Source organism: Priapulus caudatus, unplaced genomic scaffold (genome assembly GCF_000485595.1).
Source record: "Priapulus caudatus unplaced genomic scaffold, Priapulus_caudatus-5.0.1 Scaffold1747, whole genome shotgun sequence".
NCBI lineage: Eukaryota > Metazoa > Priapulida > Priapulimorpha > Priapulimorphida > Priapulidae > Priapulus > Priapulus caudatus.
Window position 1 is genome coordinate 16,532 of NW_014578808.1, and position 10,822 is coordinate 27,353.

Below are 10,822 nucleotides of genomic sequence, written 5' to 3' on the forward strand. Positions count from 1 at the left end.
TGGATGGGAAAGGTATCCAAGTGTTCCTTAAATGCATCGTTTGTGATGCACCTGCAAAAGCTATGGTGAAGGGTATCAAGCTGTATTCTGGATACCACGGATGTGATAAGTGTACCCAAACTGGAGAATGGAAAGGCAGAATGATTTACCCTAGGACTAGCAATTTGCAGAAAAGAACCAATGACTCGTTTTGGGCCAAACAACATCCAGAACACCACAATGCAGATACGCCATTCTGTCATCTACCAATTGATATGGTCAAATGCTTTCCACTGGACTACATGCACCAATCATGCCTTGGCGTAATGAGGAAATTACTTCCTATTTGGATTCGAGGAACAGGGAGACTACTGAATTTCAAAATAGGTGCTGCGCAAATCCAGAGTATTAGCGAGAAACTTCTTCAGCTAAAGGATTCTATAACCAGTGATTTTCAACGAAATCCTCGTCATCTTTCCGAAATAGATAGATGGAAATTAACGGAGCTACGCCAGTTTCTTCTATACACGGGTAAAATTTGCCTGAAAGGAGTATTGACAACAGTCTCTTATAATCTTTTCATGGCGTTCAGTGTTGCTACTTGCATTTTAGTCAACCGTAACCTCGCAGCAGAGTACCACGCATTTGCAGAAGATCGTCTGATTTATTTCAATGACCAAGGATGTGCACTGTATGGTCAGGAGTTTCTTGTTTATAATGTCCATAGTATGGTGCACATGGCGGATGAACCACGCGAATTTGGAGACATAAACAATTGTGCCGCATTCCCCTTTGAGAATTACTTTCAGTACATGAAAAAGCTTGTGAGATCGACCTATTGTCCAAATTATCAAAACACTATGTGAGGTTGAACAATTTCGAAGCACACAAACACAACCAAAAGCTTCAGTTGTGTCTACGAAGAAACCCAATAACTGCTACGTTCTCAGTGAATCGTCATGTTGTGAGGTGCAAGAGGAAACCAATGAAACTAGCCAAGATGGTGATAAACTATTCCTTTGTAGGATCTATACAAACAGTAAAAATGCATTCACTTCACCTTGTGATTCTAAAATAATTAGTGTACACAAAATTAACAAACGCAACACCAGAATGCAGAAGGTCCAACTCAGATCCCTAAAGAGGAAAGCATTGACGTTCGATGTTGATAGAAATACATTCATCTTCATGGTATTGTTGCATTGCGGATGAAATAAATGGTAATTTTGTACATAATAAATGTACAGTACAGTCAACTTTGCTTAAGTCGAACTTTGCGGGACCTAGAAATAGTTTTGACTATTGGCGAAGTTCTACTCACATGTTGTATGTAGAAAAATTTGGACTTTTTATTTGTTCCGCAATTACCCTGTAATTGAGTTTGTATTGACGGAAAAATGCTGTAATCACTGTATTCTGTCTCAAAAGATAACGGCAAACCTTACGTACATGTACATGTATTATACAGGTAGTTTGGTTACAACTCGTAGATGGCGCTAGCGTAAGCACAACAGTTTGATCAAGCCTGTGTTCCCGAATATTTTATAAATTTTTGGTGCAAACTGAATATTATTTCTGGACTACTGGCGTTATGGGTAAAGTTTAATTACTCAAGATCGCAATGGAACTGAAAAATAGCCACCAAAACAACTGGCAGAGCTGGTATCCAACTGCAGATATTCTGTGTTTATCTGTTGCTATGGCGTGTTGAAACATGGCGTGCTTAGTGATGGGATCCTCTGGAGCTATACTGTAGGTTCAACCAAATCAGGAAGGTCACAGGGAGGTCCCATTTGCAATTAGTAGTGCTCATCGGCGGTTCTGTAATGTCAACTCGGCAACAGTCCCGGCAATCGGCAGTTCTGTGCTGTCAAAACACGTCAGCGGGACTAGTTGTTACTCACAGCTTACAACGACCTTGCTAAGAAGATGGGACTACGTATTAACACTGCAAAAACAGAGACCATGTGCATTGGTACTGAAGCTGAGTTCTTCATAGCTGACACCAAGTTGGCGAACGTCACCCGCTTCAAATACCTTGGCAGCTATGTAACAAATGACTGCTCGATGAAGGAGGAACTTGCAGCTCGTATCCAAGCAACATCATGTGCTTTTGGTCGACTACGTCAAAGAGTGTTCAACTCACGTGACCTTACAGTAAACATTAAAGTCAAAGTCAACAACCAGTGTCTTATGCCACTTCTGATGTACGGCAGTGAAACCTGGACTCTGTACCATCATCAAGTTCGACAACTGAAAACAATACAACAACGTCACCTGCGCTTAATCATGCATAATAAATGGGATCATTACATCAGTAACGAGGAGGTCCTGAACATAGCGGGTGTTGAAGACATCGATTTGAAGCTTGTTAAAAGTCGTCTGCGTTGGCTTGGCCACATCTGTAGAATGGACAATGACAGACCAGCAAAGGCACTCTTATACAGCGAGCTAGCAAATGGATCCCGATCTGTTGTTTGTCCTAAATTGAAATGTAAGGATACCTGCAAAGGTGCTCTGAGGTGTGGTAATATTCGTGATCAGTGGAGGAATGTTGTAGACAACAGACAGGAGTAGAGAGGTCTTGTGCATACAACTTGTGAATGCTTCAACATAAAGAGAATCAAACGGTATGAAAGAAAAAGTTAAAAAGACGAATTTGAACAAAAGATGATCTATGAACTTTATAGCGATAGATATTTGTACTACATTATTATTCTGTGCAATGCCCGTTTCGGGCTCTCACTAGGCGTATATACATACTGGTTACAACTGCATATTGGCTATTGTGTTCCTCCATATTCAGCCAAGTACTGTATCAGTAAACAAAGTATTGTCGCATGCTCAAATTTTGGGCATTATTTAATTTCTTGCGCATTTAATAAACAGCATTATCTGCGAGTTTGACATGCATTTTTAATGCGAATGCGCGAAATTAGCTTGGTAGATTTGAAAAAATAACGATGAAGAAAAATGGTTTTTTTTTTTTTTAACCTCTGATATGGGGTTTTTTCACCAGAATATTTGCATAAATCTTTCACCCTTTTCTATGAATTTGACATTGAAATTAGACAATTTTCCAATGGATAATTTTAGAGGTCAATGCGTCACTCATGACAGATGTATTTATGATGCCATATCTCAAAAACTAAATTATTTTCTGACTTTTTTTTCTTTCACATTGTTAGTGCCCATAGTCACGACTTCAGTCCATGAGGGTTTTTTTTTCTTCAGAAAATGTGCACACTCCCACAGCATTTACAGCATTTACAGCATTTACAAATACTAAAAAAGGTCATTTACCTCTCAGGGTGTTACCTCAAATGAAAATATTAATTATTGTTAGTCATATGTCAATTTGATTTTTTTTTCATGCAAATTGGTTAGTCAAGTTTTTATAATAATTATAACTAACAAATGATTGTCCCAAATATTTTTTATTTTTTGATAATTTGAAGTGAATAGTGGAAAACAGCCTTTGCCTGAAATGACACTTAAGTCTCTTTACTATAAATATTCTTTGTTCCTTCTTGGTTATTTACTTATAAATTTGTTCTGCAGATGGGTGAATACGCAGTTGTGGTATTTACAGATGAAGCTGATGCAGTCGCTTTGGTGTCCGGGTAATGGGCCGAAAGCTCTTGAGCCTTTCCCCACGACCATTCTGCCTTGGATCTAGTCAGGCGCTGGAGTGGTTCTGCGACGGTCGCCAAATTCGGAATAAACTTAGCCGAATAATTCACCAGTCCGAGGAAACTACGAACTTCAGCTGGAGTCACCGGCTCTCTCGCACTGACCACTGCGGAAATCTTGGCTTGTTCTAGCGCAATTCCGTAATCCGACAACACATGACCGTAGAACACTAGCTTTCTCATCCTGAACAGACACTTGGGTAGATTTGCTGTCAACCCATTCTCTACTAGTTTAGTCAGTACTTTGTCCAAGTACTTGTCATGATCGGCATCATCATCACCGTACACTATCAGATCGTCCGAAATGTTCTTCACTTTCCCGCACGTCGCGAGAACCTCATGGATGATGTGTTGATACACCTCCGGAGCCGATGTTATTCCGAACATCAAACGTTTATATCGATACAGCTTGTCGAGGACACTGAACGTTGTAATGTCTCGAGACTCTGGGTGGAGCTCTATCTGGTGGTAGCCCCACCTAAGATCAATCTTGGAGAACACTTTAGCACCGTTCAGATCATGCAGCACATCATCTATCGTCGGGATCGGATGACGCTCGCGAATAATGGCCTTGTTAGCCATCCGCATGTCGATGCATAACCGGATTTCACCGTTCCGCTTTGGCACAATCACTGGCGCTGACACCCATGACGTTGGCCCTTCAACGCGTTCTATCACATCTAAGTCCTCCAACTCTTTCAACCTCTTCTCGACAGCCTTCCACTGACTGTACGGGATTTTCCTCTGTCTCTGCGCAATCGGTGTCACACTAGGATCAATGTGAAGTTTCACTTGGTAGTCCTTCAACTTTCCTAGACCACTGAAACATGCACTGTGTTTAGACAACAGTTTCTGTACGTACAAATCATCAGGCTTACCAATAGCCTCACTGTCCACAGCGTTGACCTGGTTCTTCAAACACAGAACCCCGAGTTTAATCGCGGTGTCACGTCCCAGTAACGCACACCCTTTTCCGTTGAGCACAACAAACTCAGCGTGCTTTGACACCTTGCCGTCTGCGAGACAGATGTCTGCTGCGAACACTCCCTTGATCTCTAATGGTTCATCAGACTGATATGCGTACAGCTTCTTACTAGTGTATCTCAGTTTCGCGTTCAGGCCGCCCTTAACTGAATTCCAAATCTGCCAGTTAACAATGTTACAACTAGCACCAGAGTCTATCAGCATGTCCACTGACGTTTGCCCTATTCGAACTTTCACATGTCCATCTGGGATTCCCCCTTTTTCGGTACCAATTGTGAAAATGTCGTCGTAGACGATGAGCTACTGTCCCTTCTTACACTAGCTCCCTGTGTTCCACTCACAGTCTGGACTTTCTCGCGTTTTCCTTTACGCCATCCGGCTTTCCCACCTGAACCGTCCTTTTTTGTTCGGCACACCTTGGCAAAATGTCCGACTCCGCCGCACTTGTTGCACTTCTTTCCCTCTGCTACTTTACACTCTTTCGCGATATGTCCGGTATAACCACACCGATAACAGTTCTGTCCTTGTTGACGATTACCACGACCTCTACCGGCAGCACGACAACCTATCTGTGGCTGCTGGCTGTTCGAATCCACTTTGTTGACCGTGTCCATACGACCCGACGTAGACTCCGATCCTTTGATCTTCGTGGCCTGGTCCTCCACTGCCTCCATGGCACTCGCGAGTTCACAGAGTTTATCAAGAGTCAAGTTCTGTTCACGAAGAAATCTACGGCGGAACTTATTCGACGTGCACTTATCGATCACCTGATCGCGGATCATATCATCCTGAAGCGCCCCATACTCACAGGTTTTCGAAAATTTCCTCAACCTACTGACATAGGCACACATGGCCTCTCCTTCTCCTTGTGCAGCTGCCCGAAACACATGGCGTTCGAATGTCACATTCTTCTTGCCCTCAAAGTACGTATTGAGTGCCTCCAAGGCTGGCTGAAAGTCACTATCAGTCCCAGTATTTGGCAATGTCTCAAAAATGTCAATGCAGGTTGGCCCTGCACAGTGAAGCAACAGCGCCCTCTTTTGGGCAGGCTTCGTAACGCCAGTAGCAGCAAGGTACAGCATGAAGCGTTGCCGCCATTTTTCCCATCTCTGAGCAAGACTGGCCGGCGCACCTTCCGTGTCGAATGCCTCGATCTGCCCTAAGTTGAGAATGCTCGTGGCCATGTTAGCAACTTTATCCTCGTCGCCACTGTTGAGACGCACATCCGAATCGAATCGATTACACACTGTATTCAAACACACGCAACTTTATTCCAACACTGGCTCCACGCCGCCATCACACATCGTCTGCCTCCCGCGCGCCCCCTGGCCTTAGTTACAAGAACTAATCTACTCACTTAGGGATATCTCATCCCAACACTACTCAGACAGTTAGATATGTATGGACATCAGTTTTGCTTAGAGAATGTTAGAGTAGCTAGTCAGTCACTATTCTCAGAATATTTGTAATAATGTTAGAATGCCTATCAGATGTCTGTATACTATTTAGTGTATTTAGACAGAATAGGTATTGTTCGTATTAGTCAGCCTATCATCCCTGGGATGACTTAAAGGCTTACCCACTTGTTCAGTTAGGGATACAGTTAGAATTATGTTAATTGTATTGTGACTCGTACTTATTATTATTGTGTGTTTATTGTATTCGGTCCGATTAGTAAGCATTCCTTGTTTTTCTAATTGCAGATTGAACCTTGCTATTATTGTCACTTGTTGATAATAAAGTATGAGTTTAAATACAGCCTGGCTTTGCTAGTTGTACGTCACCCGTCACCCCCAAACAGTCACGGAAAGCCTACCCACAACATGTCACCCGCCATAGTATGAGCTTATGCCGTGGCCCGGCGTCCGTCCGTCCAACTTTTTCTCAAATAGCTTCTTCTTCGCCATTTCTGGTCTGATTTTGTTTCTGTTTGTTTTATATGATAGCCCAATGTTAGGAGATCAAAACGTGTATTCAGAATTTTGAATTTTGAATACTTTAATATGTTTGTGCTACTATCTGACTAAATTCCTTTCGCAATTATAAAATGTTTCTGAATATTTAGGAAAAATTGTCTACATATTTTTCAAGAAATAATTGCAAATCATCGCATTTAGAATTTGTTCACGTTGACATCTCATTCAGACTTTTTATATTTTATATTTAAAAAATTGACTTGAAAATACAATTTAGATCAGTGTTTGGAACAGGTATAACTTCAGCTTATGAAAATTTCCATGTGTCTACAGACTTTTATATGGAGGTCACTGTATACACGTATGTAAAAAAAAAAATTCACCTAAGTTACTGTAATTATGAATAGAAATTTGGTCCATAATAGCATGGCAACCTGGAGGACAAAATTTTAAGTGTTATGTGTCGCCTGTACTGATCGACCTACTAAAATATACATGTAGCCTACTCAAACAAGTTTGTTGTTGCAAATGAATTTTGATCCAGAGTTTGTTCCATCTCCTATTGACTGACATTTGCTCAGGCAGCCCATTGAATATCTTTGCTCTAGTCGGATTAGAAGTATTAAAGAACACTCGGTCTGGTCGAATTCCCATGTTTACCAGACCGAATAAAGCGTTACCAGGCCAAAAACTTAATGGAAAATAATTGTGACCAGACATGTCAGGCTGTCAAGTGAAATGGGTCACTTTTCATAACATTTCTGTTGTACGAATATACCGGGAAATACTTAATAATATTAAGTAGGAATTATTTATATAACAAATGTTTATATATTTAACAAATGTTTATTTACATTCTTGCTATTTCAGGTTTTCGACCGCCTCCAGCCTCTCGGATTGTGGTTGAGCTATGGACATAGCCTTACTGTTCTAGACAAGCACTCGGATAAATTTAAATCTGACATTGCTGATGCCATCGCGAGGATAAAACGTATCAGGCTCGTTGGAGACAATGTGAACTGGCGTACTGATGTGCACGACCAACGTCAAGACCGCCATGGCCACATGCACCATGCCTTTGGATCTGCAGCTATTATCCAGACATTGGACTTCGGACATTTGGACAGCGTGGCACCACAGCGTTCATATGTTCATGCACCTGTCGAGCTGTTCCTTCCGAATGAGGATGACTGGCTCCATATTAGCTCGGAGTATGCCATCTTGATGGGACGTGTGGCAGCTCGTCATATACCAGCCTTCCACTTCTTAAAGGATCTGGTGTCAAAGCCCATCCAGGGCCCAGTGAGGAACACGGTGAAGAGCAAGGTTATACCACTGCCTGTTCTTCACCTGAACGAGCAGCGTTACGACGATGTGGTACAGATCCTCGACTACTACGAAAGTCTGTTGTCCGAGTGTGCGGAGAAAGCTGGTGCGACACTGGACGACCTTAAAGTCCACATTGGAGGCGACCAGTTGACGAGGGAGAGATTTTCTGGTGCGAAATGTCTCAGTGGGGGTGGAAATTCCAGGAAAGAGCGATTCGACCATCTGTCGCCAATCACCTTTGAACTATTTCACATGCAAATGAATTTTACCAAGCTGATCTTCAAACATTTGTACAACAGCGACAGTGTAACCGATGTGGGCACGATGAAGTGTGAACAAAACCGAATTCTGCGTAGTAACGTGAATGAGAATGTGAATGAACACTATGACGCCGACAAAGACTTCATCGTGTCTTTCGTCGACTCATACATTGTGGCAGCCATAGTTGAATTTTTCGGCATGGAAAATGTGTATGCTGCCCCCACACAGAACTGTCCTCCACAGCAGTGAGAGAGTGAAGCCGAGAAGGCCGTTTGGCTGACGACTGTGTTTGGTAGGCTTGTCGATCAGTTTGTGTGGCCCAGTTCGATAGCACATGTTTCTCAAGAAGTTGTTGTGAATGACGGGCTGGTGTTCACCGTAAAACAAACAGATGGTGCGGTCAAAACAATTACTCTGAAGAGACAAAAACCAGATCCTGACAGAGTAAAGAACTATGGCCACACCGTCTTGGAATTAGGCCTTATGTTCAAGTCCATAAATGACTTGTGCAAGATCCCTGACAGAGACCGTGGACTCCGCCTGATGAAAGTCGCAATGATGCACTTTAAGGCCAGCAACAACCTGTCAAAATATTCTTACGAAATTATGAGGTTTTTGGTTCACTAGCTGTGTGTGCAATCGGAACAGGCGGCTACAGAGACCTTCTATGGTCTGTTCGTGAACACGCGTGGCAAAGTCGACACTCACATTCCATGTGACTTACAAATGGAATACATTGTCCAGGTTTTAAAGAAGAACATTAAGCACATGTTTTCGAACAAGTCCGAAAATAACATTTCAACGAGGACTAGTGCCTTGCCAGTCATTATGGACATTTCGGACAATTTTGACAGTGTGTCTAGTGTGATTGTGCGGGCAAAGAGACACTCTGATGTTGACGCAACCAAGGATGAATTGGACATGATAAATGATATTATTAAGGTTCATTCCAAACTCGACCAGGGCGCGCACACAAGTCATTTCCAAACAGTGAGACCAACTTGTTGCAGACGCTGGACATGGATGTATTTCGAACATGGTTGTTATGCAAGAAGTACATTTTTGCTACAGAACTAGGTCAGTAGCATGTTCATGTATTTGATCAATAGGACAAGCAAGTAAATATGTGACGGTTGTCACCGTGTTACATTGGAGAGAATTTTCACTGCAAGGCTTTATTAAATCTTGGTTTAAATCTACACGTTCATGTGTACCCGAGTCTGAGTTGCAAGCTTTGTCATATATAAATGTTCATGTCCTGTGTAAACATAGTGCACGAGTTGAAAACAGCATGGCGGAGCTGAACTGTTATTAGTCGTAAGCACAGTAGTGATGGGTAATTGGTTCAAATTCATAATGGATTACACTTGATCGATCACTTCTTATTGATTACAATGTTTTATTACATGGGCAACACTCCTGTTAAGTTCAAGTATATGAGCCATGTGCTATATTCCATTTATAGAGTTCTGGTCATCAGGTCCTGATGAAATGATGCAAATGGTTGCACATGTTGTATTAAGATTCATCAATATTTGTACAGTATTGATTGATATTGGTAAATAAACTGATCTGTTGACATTTTGTAACATGAACAACATGCTTCTTGAACTATTTTGCCAAATTGAAAGAGATTTGTGAGAGATACAACCCCCAGTATTTGGAATCTTTCAACACTGGTTCTGTACTAACTCTGGCAAATGAAAACCCCCACAGTCTGCTTCGTTTGTCCATTGACACTCCAACTGTCCTGGACTGTGCCCATGACTTCTCTCGGGCCACACATGAAGTCATCAAGAAGCAATGCCAACACACATTCCATTACTTCACAACAAAGAAGAAGGCTCATTACCAACAACAAACAGCAACGATGCCCCTCAAAGATCTGCCAAGAATTCCACATGAGAGAGCAGTGAACCTCCAAGCAGAATCCATCAGAAAGCTGTTGGAATACCGCAACAGCTATGGGCGATGTGTGAGGCAGAGGAATGTGCGGAGCGACACAACAAAGGAACGACCAGGAAGTCTCCCACAGTACCTGTACAGGCGAGAGGTGCAGGACAACACTGTGTGTGTATTCTCTGTTGAGGAGGAAGTTACCACGCACAACACTGGATAATAGCACAGATGAGATACTGTATGGACTAGGGGAGTATTTGGCTCTACTTATGTCAGGTAGCGTTTCAATCGCCAAGGTTACAACGCCAGTGTGTGAAGGTGATCGTGTTGCCACTGTGGACATGTTCAATTGTGATTCGTGTCCATTGACATACACATATCAGGGGTCTGAAACCGTGTCTTTGGTCAACCTTCTTGAGATTATCAATCCAGATCAGCTCACACAACAGGTAGACGGGGCTTTGCAATTAAATGAGGATGTTTATTTAAAGATGACCAGTGCTTTTCGACATGACACGGATGTAGAGCCAGATGAGGTATCCAACAGGTGGGAAGAACCAGACAATGGAGAAGAGCAAGTGCTTTCATTCACATCAAGAGGACGCGCAGTAGTTAAACCCAGTCGCTACAGGGAGGCAGAGTATTACTAAAGAGTAAGAGACAATTATGTAAATATATGGGACAGACTATCCTGTTTGGTGGCATGTATATGTTATTATAGTTATATATGATTTTTAATCTCTGTGGTGATGTAAAGGCATA

The 10,822-nt window shown here is 42.2% G+C and overlaps 1 protein-coding gene across 1 annotated transcript; it reads right to left on the reverse strand.

Moving 5' to 3' along the window:
* Positions 1 to 2,170: 2,170 nt before the first annotated feature.
* LOC106817501 (uncharacterized protein K02A2.6-like) lies at positions 2,171 to 5,839 on the reverse strand. The gene is made up of 3 exons (XM_014822169.1): positions 5,194 to 5,839; positions 3,740 to 4,801; positions 2,171 to 2,232 (listed from the first exon to the last, which is right to left on the reverse strand). The coding sequence occupies exons 1-3, from the start codon at positions 5,837 to 5,839 to the stop codon at positions 2,171 to 2,173; spliced, it is 1,770 nt and encodes a 589-aa protein (XP_014677655.1).
* Positions 5,840 to 10,822: the final 4,983 nt, after the last annotated feature.

Excerpts from the sequence above, each read along its gene's own strand:
- LOC106817501 (XM_014822169.1), bottom strand. The coding sequence starts at position 5,839 with ATGGCCACGAGCATTCTCAACTTAGGGCAGATCGAGGCATTCGACACG. Across the intron at positions 4,802-5,193 it reads TGCTGCCGGTAGAGGTCGTG|TTAAGGGCGGCCTGAACGCG; the intron begins GTAATCGTCAAC and ends TTTGGAATTCAG. Across the intron at positions 2,233-3,739 it reads GGTGACTCCAGCTGAAGTTC|TTGTCGAACTTGATGATGGT; the intron begins GTAGTTTCCTCG and ends TATTGTTTTCAG.